The 19,347-nt window shown below is 41.1% G+C and overlaps 1 protein-coding gene across 2 annotated transcripts in view; it reads right to left on the reverse strand.

Annotated features, from left to right (window-relative positions):
* Positions 1–2,178: 2,178 nt before the first annotated feature.
* DIS3 (DIS3 homolog, exosome endoribonuclease and 3'-5' exoribonuclease) overlaps positions 2,179–19,347 on the reverse strand; it is a 29,359-nt gene continuing 12,190 nt past the window's right edge. For both annotated transcript variants that reach the window (XM_004604004.3, XM_004604005.3), the window contains exons 7-21: positions 18,980–19,093; positions 18,756–18,893; positions 17,511–17,657; positions 16,183–16,299; positions 15,277–15,378; positions 12,683–12,747; positions 12,515–12,599; positions 10,573–10,700; positions 9,823–9,909; positions 8,063–8,219; positions 5,949–6,163; positions 5,668–5,836; positions 5,392–5,550; positions 4,443–4,565; positions 2,179–3,540 (exon numbers count right to left, since the gene is read on the reverse strand). In XM_004604004.3, the coding sequence (XP_004604061.2) occupies positions 3,457–3,540; positions 4,443–4,565; positions 5,392–5,550; positions 5,668–5,836; positions 5,949–6,163; positions 8,063–8,219; positions 9,823–9,909; positions 10,573–10,700; positions 12,515–12,599; positions 12,683–12,747; positions 15,277–15,378; positions 16,183–16,299; positions 17,511–17,657; positions 18,756–18,893; positions 18,980–19,093 (1,890 nt within the window). In that variant the 3' untranslated portion in view covers positions 2,179–3,456. The remainder of the gene's footprint in view (positions 3,541–4,442; positions 4,566–5,391; positions 5,551–5,667; positions 5,837–5,948; positions 6,164–8,062; positions 8,220–9,822; positions 9,910–10,572; positions 10,701–12,514; positions 12,600–12,682; positions 12,748–15,276; positions 15,379–16,182; positions 16,300–17,510; positions 17,658–18,755; positions 18,894–18,979; positions 19,094–19,347) is intronic.

A 19,347-nucleotide genomic window follows, 5' to 3' on the forward strand; every position in this document is an offset into this window, starting at 1 on the left:
GTTCCCAGGCTCTGAGGAATAAGCCCTGAGCACAGCCAGGTGTGACCCAATCTACACAACCCCTCTCCCCAGCCCCCCTAAGCCCTCTAAAACCAAAACGAAACATAACGATGCTAATAAGTATTTCTTAGAAATACTCTACTTTTGAAAACATTTGTTTACAAATCACCTTTTAAAAAGCTGCCTCATTCAAAACGGAATCAATTCATTGCAGCCCTGAGAAGTTATTATTGTGACATTTTCTTCCTTTTTTGCAACTTGTAAGAGTACTCCTTCCCCTTTCTTCTTTCCATTCTCTCATCCCCATTCCTCACCCCCACTAACAAAGACAAAAGCTTCCAGACAGCTGCTAAAAAGATCTTCACTGAGTACTTAATCCCCCTTTCATATTTATATAATCCCAGGCTCATTATGAGATCAAAACAACTGTAGATCCAGAAGAAGCTTCCCTGGCTGTGTGTTATAAATAGGTCAAGAAATAAGGAACAAAAACAGTGATTATAACTTGAATTTGAATCTCTCCTGTCACATACTACAAGACCCAGGCATTAGAACAACCAGTACGCTCATCATCTGTTGAGCAGGTCTAACAGTCCTAGCTCATGAGATTTTTAAGAGAACTGTTCCACGGCACAAAAAAAGATGAAAGCTTGCTGTCTGCTGCCACTTGGATGGAACCGGAGGGCACTGTTACATGAAGTCAGAGGGAGGACAAGTAACGGAATCACTCTTATCTGGTGTACAGAAAGGCAAAAGAAAGGGAATGGAGAATGACGTCATGTTCTTGGCCTTTGTGACATGCAGCCTGCTGAGGTGGGGCATGGGGGTGGGGTGGGGAGATGGGGATGAGGGGGGCTCTTGGGGCACTTCAGTGATGGTGATGGTGTCACCAAGATGACAAAGATAAACATGATTGTAAACATGTTACCTAAACTACAACAAAAATTTCAAAACTATCTTCCACATCCACGTGAGCCGCTTGGCGTAAGAAAGGCAACAGGGGCATTTGTGAGCATCAAGGAAGAGGCCCCGGTGGAACCAGGTTTTCTGCTTGTCTTCAACTACTCGAGACTCACACCCCGCTATGGTCTTCCTCGTGAGGCACAAGGGAAACCTGAAGCAGATCCAGCTTTGTGTCACTTGGCAACATCATTTATCTTCCCCATCAACTCACTTGATACCAACTTCACTTTAGGCGGTGAGGAAATCATGAAGCTAATGCTTTGTGACTCAAAAACTATACTTCAGTGGCCATGGCCATAAATGTGATTCTGGTTAGGCTATCGCCACGCTTCTTTCTTCTGTCCAGCGCTGGTATTATGGTTGTACCAGATGGTATGGTCTACACAACCTCAGTGTCGGGCACTTTACAGAGAAGGCTAACCAATTTCTATTTGCATGTGTGAATTCATTTGCTGTGACCCAAGAGGACCAAGCGTCAGCTTTCTTAAACAGACCCAAGTTCTGTTTCAGTATACAGATTTTTTGGTAACAGCAAACTGGCCAATCATGTACCAATTCTTCAGTACTGTACATTGTAATTATCTCCATTAAATATACTTGCTCAAGTATTTGCCAGGCTTTTCTCATTGGAGATGAATTGCTTGACTGGTGATGAGCTCAGTACACTGTATTGTTTTATTTGTTTGGTTTTTGGATCACACCAGAAGTGCAGAGGGCTTATTTCTGGTAATGCTCAGGGGACTATATGCGGTGCTGGGAATCGAACCTGGGCTGGCCAGATGTGAAGCAAGCACCTGGCATCTGTATTGGCGATCTGGACCTACTCGGTATTGTGGAAACCTACTAAGCAAGGCCTGGGTGTTGGCTCAGCAGTCGAGCACTCTCCGAGCATATGGGAGGTCCTGGGTTTGATCTTCAGCACCATCCAAATTCAAACATAAAAATTTCTACAGTAACAGTATCAAAAATATTTTGGAAATCCAACAAAACGGTATTTGTTACTAATACCTGTGGATAAGGAAAGGGAGCAGTCGCTCTGGCTCACCAAATGATGTTTTGAATCTGTTCTTAGTATGTCCTTACCCAATTACCACTTTTTACTATATAATGATATATGTGCAGTTGAGGAAAGAACATTATGCATTGACTTTTGTTGTTGTTTTTTTAGGGTTTTATTAGGGGAGGTTAGGGGCCCCGCCTGGGGGTGCTGGGGGAGCTACTCCTAGCGCTCTGCTTAGGTATCACCCTGCTGGTTCTTGGGAATTCCACTCAATGTTCCAGGGTTGTTTCTGGCAGTGCTCAGTGCTGGCGATCCACCCCAGGAGTCCCGCATGCCCTCAGCCTGACCACTATCTCTACCCCTCTACTTCATATGGTGTGATTTATAAAGGGCAGGGGGTGGTGGGGATGATGTTATTTATAAGGGCGGTGAGAGCATATAACTGGGGAGAGGTTGCTTTCTGATAATTCAAGTAAAAATGCAAGTTTTGGGGTGATAATCAGATTTTTTTTTTTCACTAAAAAAGGAGAGGTTAAGTTTAGGAATCTCTGATAGAGAGTTTCTTTTTGGGGCCACTATCAGCAGTTTACTCCTGGTTCTGTGCTTAGGGATCACTCCTGCCGTGGATGGGGGGGGGGGGGGACATATGGTTCGCTAGGGATCGGACCCAGGTCACAGCGTGCAAAGCAAGCGCCCTACCCGCTGTACCAACTTTCCGGTCCTTGATGTGTCATCTCTATCCTTCGAGCTTAATGTCTTATTTAGTGAGAAAGCTGAACTGGAGGTCAAAAGGATGATTACACTGATTTCCCAGTATTAAAGAAACTACTTTCTCACATAGATCAAAATATCCTATTTCTTTTCTTTCTACAACATCCAATTCCCAAACACCCAGTTTTTCAAAGACCACTAATAAGATGCAGAAGGCTTTTTAACAAAGTGAGCACTTAATGAAAGTTAGTTAAATTAAAGCTGACAAAGGAAATTAAATACTGAATCCTTTGACAGATCTTGACTTCATTGTCTTAAAATCTCAAATCTGCCATATCAAGCACTGACAGCTTTCAAGATTTATAAAGAACAGATTGTTCGTAGCTTCTAAAAATAATCTGTTTTCCTCCATGGGAAAATGATAGGTTTTTTCCCCCCTATCAATATTAAATAATCAAATTGCTTATGTAAAATTAATCTGCTCTTCAATGAGCAGACGGCTATACCATTTAAATGATCTTTTCAGACCTGAAGGTGCTGTCCTGTCACCATGTAAGTGATAGATATTCAATTGAATTTTCCTGCATCAACAGTTCTGCTCAGAAATGAAGCGGCATGATGGGATAGACACAGCCAACAATTCAATAAAAATGCAAATTTTAAAATTATTAAAATGTACTTAAAAGTAACAAACTACCACACGCTTCTTAGAATCAAAAATGGTCTCAAGTGTTTCTTATTAAAGAGGAAACCAATCTCTGATGTTTCTTTGTCGGTTGTAGCTATTTTTCAAGCTTCTTTTTCTTTTTCTCTGGCTCATTAGTGTCCACATTTAAAGCATCAGCAGGAATGCTTACTCCTGGAATCTAAAGTAAGGCAAACGGGGAAAAAAAAAAAACAAGATGAGTAAAAGCATACAATAAGGACAAAAATATGATTCTCCTACTTGTGAACACTATCAAATTCAAAAGCAGAAGTTCAAACACACTATCAAGTTCAAAAGTGAACAGAGAGGTAGGGAAGAGGGATGGTCATTTCCCAAACAATGTACATATATTTTACCCACAAAGTACCTGGAGTTTAGAAATATCTAAGAGTCTTGAACATTTAGATGTGATCTCAAGTAAACAAGAAGCAGATCATCTGTGAAGTGTGTTCGATGAAAGGCCTCCCGTATCCCCCTCTGAGCCACTGGCTGTCAGCATCAGGGCTCCGGGCACGCTGGTGCAATATCAGTCAAAACCAAGCCCAGGCCAGGGAAGAAAACTGAGACTGGGCATCTGTAATGTATGTAGGAGACCCGGGCAGGACCCCTGGCAGCACATGGACAAAGCTAGGAATAGCCCCTGAGCAACTCAGGGTGTAGCTCTGACCCAAAGGAAAAAGTCCTCATAGGCAAAACATTCATGCCTAATCTTCCAATGTGTGGAATTCAAAACGGATACAAAGAGAAAAAGAACCAGGCAAGAAATTGAAAAGAGGGTCAGAGGGAGCCAGCCAGTTTAATACCTGGCACCTTATGGTCCTCTGAGCAGTCAGGAAGAGCCCCTGAGCATCAGCAACTGTGGACCACTCCATTCTTCCCCCACAAAGAGGGAAAGAAATCCAAAAAAGCTCTGCTTTAAGTACCAAGTGTGTCACAAATCACAGGTCTGGGACCCCAGAGTCTGGAGCAGAGGGTCACAAACTTATTTGGTCGACTGCTCTCTTTAAGGGTGGGAAAAGTCATTTATTCCATCATAACAAGGCAGAAAAAAGCAAGTCTTACCTGTGGTTCTACCAAGGACATTCGGATTTTCTGATGCTGGAGATTAGATGAGTCTAACATGATTTTCACTTTAACTTTATCAAATATATGGAACACCGTGTCTTCTATTTTAAGTGAAGGTACCTAAACAAAATATTTTGCTGTCTTAATTGCTTTTGTACATTCACAGTCTTTACTGTTTAAAATTAAAGTTTAAACAAAGCTTATTTCCGTATTTAATAAGGTGTTCAGTGTAACAAAGCAACTCACAAAGTTCTGACCTCCTTTTGTGGAAGTTCGTTGATAACCTCAGGATTCTTGCCCTACTGGCTGAGTTGAGAGCACAAGGCACCGAAAGCTGAGTCTATCAGACTGGAGTTCTACCAAGTTAGGGAGTAGGGGGTGGCTCACACAGTTTGAAAAAAGGTTTTAAAAATTCCTGGTCCTTAGCTCTAAGCAGTCATTCATTCTTTTTATTGACCCATCCCATTCATCTACTGAAGGCAAAATGTTCAAGTTTTCCTTATAGGGTGTAAAAAAAAGGCAATCTAAGGCAACATTTGTATACACACACACACATACACACACCATACACACACACACACACACACACACACACACACACACACACACACACACACACGGAGCCCTATATTGTAGAAGGCCACTGTGAGGTGAGAAAGTATGAGTGAAATGACTAAGATTAGCTGTCATAATTAAATTTTGCCACACACACACACACACACACACACACACACACACACACACACACACACCCTATATTGTAGGAGGCCACTCTGAGGTGAGAAACTATGAATGAAATGACTAAGATTAGCTGTCATAATTAAATTTTGCCGACTAAAAAGCCTGTAATTTAAGGTCTCTATTTTTAGGTACATTCTGCAACCTCACAAGGAAAAAGCGAACCCCCCCAGCCCCCACTGTCCCAAGTAAACTAGAAAATACTGACCTCATCATCATAAATAAGTCGTGGCTTTGGTTTGTCCTTTTCTTCAAAAAAGACTGTACCTTCTAAACCATATTTTGGAATTAACACCACAATTGCATTCTTTCTTACAAATAGAATATACGCTTCTTCACTCACTATTCCTTTGCTTTTGAAAAATAACTGTAAAATACAATACAACCTTAAGGACTTTGCAAAATATCTTGAAATTAAGAGAAGAATTAAAATCAAATATCAAGTGAAGGAACTGTGACCTCCTCTAACACTATCCACACTTACCTGGGTGTGGAAAGCCACGGAAGCTCGCTGAGCGTACTGAGCCATTTTGTGACGGAAATTGAGATTTTTGCATAATTCCGCGAGCTTGTGCTTGTCTGTCAGTTCTGGGTAAGTACAGTCAGCTCCAATAGCTACAGCCAACAATCGGTGAACAATGATGTCTGCATACCTTAATATACAGAGGGGGAAAAAATTGCTTACTCCAGTAGCATTAAAACGCCCTTTTAAAATTCAAATAACTTTTCCACCTCCTTCAATTTTAAAGGACAAATAAAAAGTACCTTCTGATTGGCGAGGTAAAATGTGTATAGATTGGGGATGCTAAGCCATAGTGATGAAAATCATTATCCATTCCAGAGCAGAAGTACACTGCTTGCATCATACAGCGAGTGGCCAATATTCTTAACAGCGTGTTGAGATATGGGAAAATAGGGGAATCAGCTTTGTCCAGGGAGTCCGCCAAAGACTTGGCTGTATCAGTCTTAATTTCCAAATTCTGTGAAATAAAAGAAAAAAAACAATAATGCATAAGAAGCATTTCAAATAAAACCAGTACCATTTCAAATAAAACCAGTACCATTGTTTAAAATAGACTAAATAACATGGTGTTTTTGCCAGGACATTAATGCATTTTATTCTTAGCCGAGAAAAATTAAAAATAAATATATAAAAAGTAATAGTATTGCACAACAAAGCTTAAAACTTTTTGAATTATTTAAAGGCACTTAAGTACCAGCATTATGATATATTTTCAAAAAGTTCCAAAGGGGAAATGACAATAATGGTGGTACTGGTAGTTATAGTAGTAGTAGTAGTAGTAGTAATAGTAATAGTGTTTCCTAAAGATCAGTGAGTGCTTTCCTAATTTTGGTTGAGGAAAAGAAAAATCCAAGCACATCTGGAACCTGCAATTCTGAATTTTTCTTTGCAGATTATAGTAGCAGTGAAAGCCAAAAGCCAAGGACAAAACTTAGTCACTATAATTTTAACAATTCAATACAAATTTAGCAATTTTCCTCTGAGAAATGTGACCAAAACACTGCAATATTCCTGACTCTGCTCAAGTCTTAGGAAGAAACAGGGTAAGAGAAACTCCACCAACTTCCTGTGTGAGCATGGGGCAGAAGCCTGGCAGGCTGACTGATTCGGATTGTGCCCAATAAGGTTTTGAGCCAAGCCAGAAACCAATGCCCTCCGATGAGACCAGTTATGTGTACCCTCAAGTTTAACTGACAGGCGTTAGACATAATGGTTGTCTCTGACAGGTCGGACCACTGAGACTGGGTCATAAGCTATCCGTCTAGGTTCATTTAATTACACACTGTGATGTACATATGATCACAGAACCAGCAAAAGACATTTCGCAGAATAAAATGGAGCCTTTAAGTAACACATCTAATACAAAGATCCAATGATGATCCTTAAAGCTCTCTGCGGTTAAAAAAAGGAAACCTAAACAACTAAGGGAAAAACAATGTAATACCTGTGGTTAATTCTACCTACTATATAAAAACCTACTAACCAGAGGTGGGGGAATGGTATTACATGCCCTTCTATGCTTTTCCCTTTTTCCACATATGCAATTTATTATATATTATTAAAACTACTTGGGGTTTAAATAACTTAAAGGTAAATGAGAAAAAAAATGACTTGTAAATCTCATCAGATGAAATGATGTCACACAGGAATAAAATGATGTTACACAGGGATAAAATGTGTACATAGAGGCATATGAAAAAAATTAGTACCTTGAACAAGACACTGCAAAAATAGTCTGAAACATCTGACATCAGTATATAGTGTGCTCTTTAGTTTTGAAATTTAGAGATGGGGGAAGACTTACGTTTACACCCCGTGGTGATTAGAAGGTCCTCCTGGCTCAGAGTTGAGGGGACCATACAAGGCACCAGCTACTGAGCCTGGCTCAGCTGCAAGCGCCCTACCCTCTTATCCTCTGTACTTTCTCTCTCACCTTACAGGGTGTTCTTTAGGGGCCAGAGTGATAGTACAGCGGGTAGAGCTGCAGTCGCCGTGCATGAGGCCGACCTGGGTTCAATCTCCGGTATCCCATATGGTCCCCCAGAGTGATTTCTGCTAGGAATGGTTTCTGAGTGTAGAGCCAGGAGTAATCCCTGAGCATCGCTGTGTGTGACTCAAACACCCCCCCTCCCCCGGAAAAAAAGCAACAAAAAATAAACAAAAACCCCACAGGGTGTTCATTAAAGACATTAAAGAACTTCCATTACACAAATTATTCTACTATTGAAGAAGTGAGTCTACCCAAGTTAGAATGTGTGTATTTAATCAAAGGAGCAATGAACATACAGAAATAAAATTTTTATGGAGAAATGAACACAGTGTAGACACTGATGACATCTCAGTTTCAGAACCTTACCTTCGATTTAGCTGCTTTCACAAGAATTTCGTAATTTGATGGAGGGGGAGCAGGATGTTTTCGAAGTAGAGCGTGTTCAGAAAATTCTTCATGAATTTTTTTTGCAACAGAAATATTGGCGAGTAACATGAACTCTTCCACCATGGAGTTTGTTTCTCTGCCAGTGAAAACCATTATATAAGAAAAGAGAGTCCGGGAAGGCTTGTTACATTTATTCACAGGCCATCTTTTCTACCAACAAAACCATGGCAATACTTCCTATGAAGAATCAAGTGTATGGTACATGTATATTCTTTTTTATAAAATTATTTTTATAGTCTATAAAGTCATTTGTGATTTGTTACATTCAATATTCCAACACCAATCCCAGAACCATTGCACCTTCCTACCACCATTATTTCCAATTTTCCCAACCATTCCTCAAGCTTCTTGTCCCAATAGCAGGCCCTAAATAATTTCATCTTATATTGCTTGTTATGAATAATTTGCTAACAATAATCAAGAAAGGTTTCCTTAGAAGAAAGTGTGTGACAACGGTTCTATCTCACCCTGCAGCCATTAAGCCCTTGTATAAGAGATTACTAAACGTGTTACTACAGGTTAAGCCTTGTGTGTTAATGTTTTCTTAATTGAGACTGGCTGCCTTCTACTTTACATCCCATCCAATGTGGTGTGCTACTCCTGGTGCATCAGTGTTGTAGGGTTCGAGATATCCCTCCAGGAATTTTAGAATTCTGAATGGAGTGATACAGCTGGAGTTAAATTTTTAACTGGGTGGTGACTTTGGGGGTCCAGAAGCATCCCTTGCACATGGGTATTCTTAAGAACCTACAATTCTTTTCATTTCTCCGCTACTATGTTAACCACCTCTTATTACTACCATCACCGCATGAGTAAATGACATATGCTGGAACAGCCCAGGTATCACACCAAAAAAAAAAAAAAAAAACCAGAATAGCTAAGCTAATTTTAGTAACATATGAAGTTGAAAATATAACATTTGTTTACTTCCTTTCACTTAGGTGGAAAGATTTTTTATTTAACAATAAATTCATTTTATAAAAAGTTCATTAAGAAGAACTGTAAACTACTAAGACTGTACAAAGTTTGGCTGAATAAATTAGAACTGGGGTTGAAGTGAGAGTGAAGTGGGCAGGTTGCTTGCCTTGCACACACAGCTAACCTGGGTTCGATCTGTGGCTCTGCATATGGTACCCTGAGCACCACCAGGAGTGATCCCTAAGGTGGAGCCAGGAGTAAGCGCCGAGTACAGCTGGTGTGTGGCCCCAAAACAAACATAAAAATTAGGATTTTTCACCAACATATTGCCCCCTCTTCCAAGAATCCAAAATAATACAAATTAACATCTTTTTATCATAATCCTAATCCTAATTTTAAAAGTATAAATTTACGTAACATAAAATACATCAAGAGGGGCTGGAGAGACAGCACAGCATGTAGGGCATTTGCCTTGCACAAGGCCCAGGTTCGATTCCCAGCATCCCATATGATCCCCTAAGCACTGCCAGGAGTAATTCCTGAGTGCAGAACCAGGAGTAATCCCTGAGCATTGCCGGGTGTGACCCAAAAAGCAAAAAATAAACAAACAAACAAATAAATAAATAAACATCAAGAGTCAAAAATAGCTATATAAATACACAAATCACGATCACTAGATGTAGATACTTTTGGTATGTCTCGTTAAGAAGAGAGACATTCAAGTCCAACTGCTATCTACTGCCCATCAAGATGAAGCATACCTAAGCTCCTTGGTCTGCAGATCTATAGGATCATGAGTTTCACTGTCCATGTGGAATCGAACTTCTGGAGAAGAAAGTGTCAGGGCGCTAAACAAAAATCAAAGAGGCGAGTTACTTGTGAGCAAATGACAGATGTGACAGATATGACAGGAAATGGTTCTTTAAACGTTGGCAGCATGACTTTTCTAAAATTAAGAACTCCTGACTCAATTGGGAGAAGCTATGCTATAACTCGAAACTTCCATGTTGTATTTTTTTAATAGGGGTATGTAAGAGGACCTGGCTGGTGACGTCCACCCTATGTGACACTGACCGTTCACTGCACACACCATCCAAGGCCACACGGCTATGGGGCGAGGTGCAGGAGGGGCAGCATTCAGTGTTGGGGATCAAACTCTCACCTTTCATGAACCTCTCCAGCCCCTACATGTTTTACTTGGAAACCAATGAGTATGGCTTCAATTTGCATTTTATTCATTGTTTCTAAAACAAACCTTCTAAAGATTATCTTTACATGCGCTTAGTTCTGATGCCTGGCTTATGGTTATGCATTCTGAGACTTGAAGAATCCTGACAAATCCATTGTTAGCTCAACAAAGTACAAGTAAAGAAATTCAAGATAAATGCTGCTAACCCAAAATTAATAAAAGAAATAGGCTATTTCTTGTGTCTGTTCATCCTACGATCTCACTGCTATACGTGATACAACACAAAGGAATTAAGACATTTAAACAGGTATTTGAAATGTACCCTTTCTCAATTCTTCTTTTTTTCAAAATTTTTGCTAGTTTGTTTAGTCCACGGAGACTTGTGGTAATGTCATCATTCATAGATGCTGAATCAATTCTCATCTGAGCTTCTGCATATGTCAGGGAAGCCTATTGAAGGAACCATATATCAATATCACTCACACATGATTAAAATTTAGTGACTGCAGAAAAACTGAAACCTAAAATCAATAAGAAATTATGTATGTGTGTGTGTACACACACAAACATATTATACTACCCACCTGTGATTTCTGGTTAATAAATTTTATCTGAACCATTAGCAAACTTAAAGAAAAAACATTATTAGAGTTTAAAAATACTTTCATATTTTTTGGGGGCTGGAGAGATAGCACAGCGGGTAGGGCGTTTGCCTTGCACGCGGCCGACCCGGGTTCAAATCCCAGCATCCCATATGGTGCCCTGAGCACGGCCAGGGGTAATTCCTGAGTGCAGAGCCAGGAGTAACCCCTGTGCATTGCCGGGTGTGACCCAAAAAGAAAAAATAAATAATAAATAAATAAATAAATAAAATAAAATTACTTTCATATTTTAATGCAGAAACATTAAGGTAATGCTAAATTAAAATACAAAACTAAGATCCTTTCTCATGTTTAAGTTTACTTTTAAAAAAAGAGCTGTTTCCGGGGACTGGGTGTTTCCCTTGCACGCAGCCGACCCAGGTTTGATTCCCAGAATCCCATATGGTCCCCCAGCAACACCAGGAGTAATTCCTGAGTGTAGAGGCAGGAGTAACCCCTGTGCATTGCTGGGTGTGATCCGAAAAGAAAAACAAAAAAGCTGTTCCTCATTTAAGTATCATAATAGCATAAGAAAGATGCAGATCATAATCAGAATCTTGGGAAAGCAAACCCAACCCCTCCCCACACACCCTGCAAATAAGAAAAAAAGAACAGGGGGTGGAGTGATAGCACAGCGGGTAGGGCGTTTGCCTTGCACAAGGCCGACCCGGGTTCGATTCCCAGCATCCCATATGGTCCCCTGAGCACAGCCAGGGGTAATTCCTGAGTGCAAAGCCAGGAGTGACCCCTGAGCATCGCTGGGTGTCACCCAAAAAGCAAAAAAAAAAAAAGAACAACAGAAACCTTAGTGAATATTTAACAGAAATCATCTTTTGGTTCCTAGTAGAAAAGATAAATTTGGAAAGCTAATTATATGAAGAACAAGAGCTTAGGAAACCTCAGAAGAACTGTTCTAGTAAACTAAGTACTAGAAGGGAAAAGCACTAAAAAGAAGGAAGAGGCTGCTGAGTGCGAGAGTTCAGCCCTGGGGTCAAGCGCTGGCATCAGGGATACAAAGAAAGGAACCCGATGAGAAAGGCATCTGGATCTACTCTGCACCCAGATCTCAGCCTAGTTCTGCCAGAATCCAACTATATTATATGTTATTGCTGGGAGAAAAGAAGACAAAAGATGTTCTACATGCCGACTTAAAAAAAAAAACTAACCGGGGGCCTGAATGATAGTACACCGGGTAGGAATCTAGCCTTGCATGTGGCCAAAAACCCAGGTTCAATCCCCTGGGCCCACCAAGAGTAATTCCTGACTACAGAGCCAGGAGGAACCCCTGAGCACTGCCAGGGGTGGCCCCCAATCCAGAAAATAACTAAAAGTATTATAAACTAACAAAAAACAAAAACACTAGCCAGTTTTAAGTTATGATAACTTAAAATAATAGAGTTCCTGTATTGTGGAGAAAAGTTAGTTGGTCTTCTCAAATCAGGACACTGAACTACAGTTCTTAATGCTATCACAAGCAGTAGCTAATTGGGAAAAAAAGGTTTTCAGCAGAAATCCTTGAATTTGAAGAAAAAAAATGAATAAAGCATAAACTTTTAAAAACAATCTAAAACACAACTGGAGTAATATATAATAAAAATATTCATTTTTAACCATAAAACTAACCTTTGAATTAATGGCACTTTTGGTAAACCTAGTTTTTAGAATTTCAGCATTGTGATTCATTTCCCAAATACATGAAAAGGCCAATCTGTAAGGAAAAATAGACACTACTTGTAAATGGGAATTAAAGTTACTAATAAGTTCTTTTAAAAAAAAACTACATATAAGTACCTGTCAACATTACATCTTAGGGAGCACAAGTTGGAGCTAAGCAGCTCTGGAACCATGTCGATTCTCTGGAACAGACAAACACAGCCACAGGTTACCCAGCAGGACCAACACGGTCTCTAGAGGGTCCCTTCATAAACAGCATTACATAAAAGAAAAACTTAAGTGTGCTGGTCTTTGTGAACAGATTGGAGAAAAACTCTAAGTATTTTTGACAATCTATATAAGACATTAAAAGAAAACAATGGGACCCCTGACCTCCCCTGGCCCAAGAAGACCCCAAGATACCACCCACGAATGGCCCCTCTGGCTACTGATTAATGGTCATGATCCCAAAGACTCACAAACGAATCTCAGAGATCCAGCAGCTTTTGGAAGAAATGCATACGGACTTTGCATTAGGTGCCCGGTCACCCCAGGTGGGTAAAGGTGTCATCCCTCTGCCTATTCCCCCTGGCGGCTTGGTGGCTGCCATCCTCCAGAGGCCATTGGACAGTCAGGTATGGGCCAGCAGTGACAAGACATGCAGATACTCTCGGGATGGGGGTGGAGCTGGCCCTTGTCCTCCCTCCTCCCCACCCTGCCCCAGGGAGACCCCAAGATGCCGCCCACAAACAGCCCCTCTGGCTACTGATTAAGCTGCTTAATGGCCAAGATCTCAGAGACACACGAACAAATCTCGGAACCCAGCAGCTTTGGGCAGAAATCCCTCCAGATTTAGTTATTAAAATTTCAGGATTCCAAAACCGCGTGGTCGTCATATGCTAGTTATAATCAGCAACAGAAAAATGTCTAATGTTGCCTTTTCGGCAGGTCGGAGTGTGGGGGGAAAATCCCAAACAAGAATGGTGGGTCTGGTGTTGAAATATTGAATGGAATCAAAGTAGAGAGAGAGTAATGTAGAAATCATCTGGCACACAGGTAGCAGGAGGGAGTGGGATGGGGGGTATACTGGGGTTTTTGGCGGTGGGAAATGTGCACTGGTGGAGGCGGGTGCTTCATCATTGTATCACCGAGACTAAAACCCGAAAGCTTTGCAACTGTTCTCATGGTGATTCAATAAATTTATAAAAAGAAAAAGAAAGAAAACAATGGGAGAAAAACAGACATGGACTAAGACTTGGTGGTAGGACTCCTGCCCCACAAGCGTGAGACACTGAATTCAATCCCTAGCACCATCTGAAGAAAACTGAACTTAAGACAATCAATCTGACTTTAAGTCCTCTGAAAGTATAAAGTGTCCAGCCTCCGTAATATGCTTGTGCTAAATATAGGAAATACAAGTCCTACTAGTTCAATGACTGAATCTTCTGTGCCCAAAAATATTGCAAAACAAAAAACTCTAGTATTTTCACAGATTTAAAGTCACCTTGTTGGGGTCAGAGCGATAGAGTACAGAGGAGAGAGTGCTTGCCTTCCATGTGGTCAACCCCAGTTAGATCCCCATATGGTGTCCCAAGCATCACCAAGACTGCAGAGCCAGGAGTTTTTCCTGAGCACTGCCGGTGTGGCCCCAAACAGAGAAATAAAAATGAAGTCCCCTTGTTATATGTCTCTCTTTTAACAAAGCATGTACTACTCAAACTGCTGACTGTTTAAGAATTCAAAGAGTTCATAATTTTTATAAACTATACACAAGTAACCTAGGAGGTATCCACCAAATTTCAATAAATACTGAGTATTGTGCCATGAGGAATAACCTCAGATGATGTGGCCGGAGAGAAAGTGCAGTGGGTAAGGCACTTGCCGTGCATGCAGCTGACATTAAGTTCAATACTCAGCACCCCGTATGAGTAATCAAGAGTAATCCCTGAATGTAGAGCCATGAATAAGCTCTGAGCACCACCCAATGTGGCTCAAATAAACTCAAAACCAAAAATTACCTCAGATGATAATTTGAGAGAAATAAAACAAATGATGAAAATTTGAAAGTGAAGAAAAAGTATGCATCAATCTGGACTTAGCTCAAAAAATATGGGCACGTCTCAAAAACGAGGAACTGAGCTTCCATTTGACCCAGCAAGTCCACTTCTTGACCCACTTATCTCAAGTGCCCCAAAACTTAATTCAGACAAGAGATCTCTACTCTTATGTTCACTGAAGCACTGTTCCTAACAGCCCAACTCTGGAAATACCCAGGTGGCTAAGAACAGATGACTGGATAAAGAAACTCTGATTTCTATACGCTATGGAAGACTACGCATCTATAAGAAAAGACAGTATCATGCAATTTGCTGCTATGTGGATGGATCTGGAGAGTACATGTGCTTACGGAAGTGAGTTAAGGGAGGGGCAGATATGGTATGATCTCTCTTATTTGTGGGATATAAAGAAACAGAGTAAGGATGTAACACATCCCCGAAGGCTACAGAAACTGAAACTACGGGAGTTAGGAAGCTTTCCACAGAAAGGGATATGAGGGTACACAGTAAGGGGCTTAAAAGACACTGGGACAAAGGCAGGGAGGAGGGACACTCCAGGGTAGGGTGTGTGCTGGAATGTTCCATGCATGAAACCACACCACTAATAATACTGTAAGTCATGGTGACTAAAATACATGAATTTTTTTAATTCCATTCTAAATCTAATACATTTACCTTTTCACAAAGATACACAGTTGTGCCCCTTCTGGCTGATTCTTGATCCAAAGCATTTCCTGGTCGAATAAAATGGCTGACGTCAGCAATATGAACACCGACCTTTTAAAAACGATAAAAACAAAAAGATGTAAGCATGCTAAATTGGGTGAAAGTACTAATGAAGTTCACCTGAGAAGAAATTTTCCTCAGTGAAAACACGGAACAACTTGGTCACATTTACCATCTTTACATTTGATCTATATCCACTAGGTAAATGAATGTGATTGCATGGAACTGTTTTGCACATATAAGTGGATCAACATGGAAAGTATCATGTTAAGTGAAATGAGTCAGAAAGAGAGAAACAGACATAGAAAGATCACACTCATCTGTGGAATATAAAGTAACAGAATGGGAGACTAATATTCAAGAGTAGTAGAGATAGGGACCAGGAGGTCTGCTCCACGGCTTGGAAACTGGCCGCATATGCTCAGATAGAGAAGGGAAAACCAAGTAAAGGATGTTGGGAGGACTCATTTGGGTTGAAAGATGCGTGCCGAAAGTAGATTATAGACCAAACACAGTGGGCACTCAATACCTCTATTGCAAACTACAACACTCAAAAGGAGAGAGAACAAAAGGGAATGCCCCGCCACAGAAGCGGGGTGGGGTGGTGGGAGGGATATTGGGAACATTGGTGGAGGAGAATGGGAACTGATCAAACAATCATTGTATGACTGAAATGCAAACCTGAAAGTTCGTAAGTTTGTAACTGTACCTCATGGTGATTCACTAATGAAAATTTTTTTAAAAAATTAAGTTTTATAATAAGAATCATTAAAAAAATGTTTTGCACAAATAATTTACCAATTCAAAATAAAAAAAAATATGTATTTGGATAAGGACATCACTTCAGTACAATACCTCCAAATTCCCATTGTCAAGTTCTCTGCAATGTAGAGCATCATCTATATCAGTACACCCGGGTGGATCCACACTACAAATGCATAGATGTCTCAGATCTTCTCGGTTTTTCATGTCCTAAAAGATACCACATAAAGAAAAAATTAAAAACCATTTTACCAAGTATCAACAAACAGCTCAATAAATCCTCAGACACTGACTTCAATAACCCCACTGCGAGCTATAACAATTTGTACAAACTTTCTTGTACTGAACTATTTTTTTTTGAATTCCACTTAACATTTGGTGGAACAAGCAATATAAATTATTTTGTGCCTGCTAAGGGGGCAGGCTTGCAGGGAAGGCAGGGGAAATTGAGAATAATTGTAGAGGAAAGGTCACACTGATGGTAGAATTAGTGCTGGAACACTGAATGCCCGGAACAACTACACTATGAAGAACTTTGTAAACCACAGTGTCAAACAGAGTTAGAAAGTACATCATTTTAATACCACAAATGCAACACAGATCTAACAATTTCTGTATGTAAAAGCAGGGCTTTGTTTCTTGTCAATAAGCACACATGATAGTTAGTTACTGTGGAACCCAGGCAGAGCACCTCCTTTGTAGGCAGACAGCTGTGAGCAGGATCCCCAATAGCATCCCATGGGCTGAATGCCACCCCAATAGCACTGGCAGTGGCACTCTGGGTGATATAACCAAGTGTGTCATCGTTAGCACACCGCGGCCAAGGTCTGACACTATCCCCCACTCCCAGGGAAAACCAAATCAACTGTGTGAGCCCACATCCTCAAAATGCAGGCAAGGAAAGGGTACAATGCAGGCAAGGAAAGGGTACAAAAGCATCTGCCTTACAAGTAAAAGGGCAAGAGTTCAATCCCCAGGCTACCCACACGCCCCAAGCACAATCCCCGAGGAGCTGCTGTCTGGGACCCCTGGCATCAAAGCAGGTGTGCGGACTGTCAGTATGCAAGCAGGTGTGCAGGGGAACTGCAAGCAACTGCAACACCAAACAGTGTACGAGCAGTGAGGCCAGGTATGGCTCCAGCAAGTGTCTGAGCACTGCAGAGACCTCCAGTGAGGACCCCAACCAAAATGTCAGCAAGCACGACTAAAATGAGTGTGACTCTGGGGGAATACATGTGCAAGCACCAGACTGAACACATGCAATACAACCTCGAAAGCACCCCTCTCAGGTATATGCAACCCCCAGTCTTCCCAAGAGTGACAGCAACAAAGGAAAACAAGAAGGTAGAATGCATAAAACCACATACAGACACAAGTCTGATAGGGCAATCAATAGTGTGCAAAGGAATTTTCCTACCTACCTGTTCGGTAATGCCCCAAGGCATCTTTGGGAGGAAGCTCAGGACAGCCTGTGAGAAAGGCTGATGAGGAACGTCGTGCTCGAGTAACAAGACTTCTGTTTCAGTTTCTTTTTCTCCAACATCACCTAAATTTCTTACAAAGTGTCCCTATAAGGCAAAAAAATTTAGGATAGCAGAGCTTAATACCATGATCTGCATTTTATATTAAAATTTTGAGTATTTCCATATAATTTCAGTATTTCTAAGTGTCCCTATAATTTCCATTTAAAAGAAAAACTAGGTAAACTAGAACTGAAAATGACAAAATTTCTACAGTGACTTATGGTGAAACTAATGAGGGTCTAATTCTTCTTTTTTTTTTTGCTTTTTTTTTGGAGGGGCGGGTCACACTCGGAGATGCACAAGGGTTACCCTGGCTCTGCACTCAGGAATTACCCCTTGTGGTGCTCAGGGGACCATATGGAATGCTGGGAATCAAACCCGGGTCAGCTGCGTGCAACGCAAATGCCCTACCCGCTGTGCTATTGCTCCAGCCCCATGGATCTAATTCCTAGAGAGAGTATTACCTACTTTTTGGGTTTGAAATCTGCTTTAAATATATTACTTAAAAGCTGATTAGAGGGCCAGAGTGAAGTACAGTGGGTTGGGCACTTCCCTTGCATGAGGCTGAATCAGGTTCAACCCTCACCATCCTATCTGGTCTCCCAAGCACTGCTAGAAGTAATTTCTGAGTGCTGAGCTAGGAATAACCTCTGAGTATCGAGAGATATGAACCCACCCCCCAAAAAAAGTCTGATTAGAATCTATTAGATATTAAAAATGATTTGAGTCATCATCAATAAATGCTAATTATTTGGAAATCTAAAACAGTAACCAAATGAGTGGCAGAGCAATAGCATAGCTGCTAGGGTGTTTGCCCTGTATGTGGTCAATCCAGATTCAATCCCAGGTACCCCAGATGGTTCCCAAGCCTGTCAGGAGTGATCCCTGAGTGCAGAGACAAGCCCTGAACATCATCAGGTGTGAGTCCCAAACAAATAAGCAAGCGGAAAGTAACCGAATGTCTTACACTGAAACTTTAGAAGAAGAATTTTTAACATGGATGTACTATTCATGTGGTAATTTTGTAAAAAGTCCTCAGATATCAGTACAAATTTTAAACAGATTTGATTTTCATTACTTGAAATCATTTTCCACTAAAAATTCTGAATTAAATATCCTTAAATGAAAATAACTGAAGCTTACATTTGGGTATCTGGAATTTCTGGGCCAGCCATCAATAGCAACAATAATTCTCCGGCCCTCTAAGGTAGATGCCTGTCGGGTTTCTATGCGAATTCGAGGGATTCTCTTCTCAGCAGGTGTAAAAAGATGTCTTCGGGACTAATGAGAATGAGAACAGAGGAGAATGAGATCTTGACACAAATCTGGAGACGGCGACAAAGGGCGAGTCGCTGCCCCTCGCTCACCTCCTTGATGTCGGACTTGGCCAGCATGCCGCAGTACGGCCTCCAGTTCCGCTTTATGATGCCCACGACCCTGCCGGTAGGCTTTAACATCTTCTCGCTGACTGTAGTCTTAAGCTGCGATTTGAAAACAAACACAAAAACTGCTCTGTCCTCTTAGTGAAACAGAGGATTGCCTCTATAAAATACGGACGCTAAGGCAGTCAATTGTGACATAAAGTCAGAGAATCTTGAAGCTTCCAAATTCTCGGGAGGGGCAGGAGAGACCCTCAAGTAACAGAGCACGAGCAGTGCAAGGCTCAGAGGTCCACCCCTTCCACTGCCCCCCCCCACCCCTCCCGCACCCCTGAAATTCTCGGGAAGAGCGCAGC

Source organism: Sorex araneus, chromosome 1 (assembly GCF_027595985.1).
Source record: "Sorex araneus isolate mSorAra2 chromosome 1, mSorAra2.pri, whole genome shotgun sequence".
In the NCBI taxonomy this organism is placed as follows: Eukaryota; Metazoa; Chordata; class Mammalia; order Eulipotyphla; family Soricidae; genus Sorex; species Sorex araneus.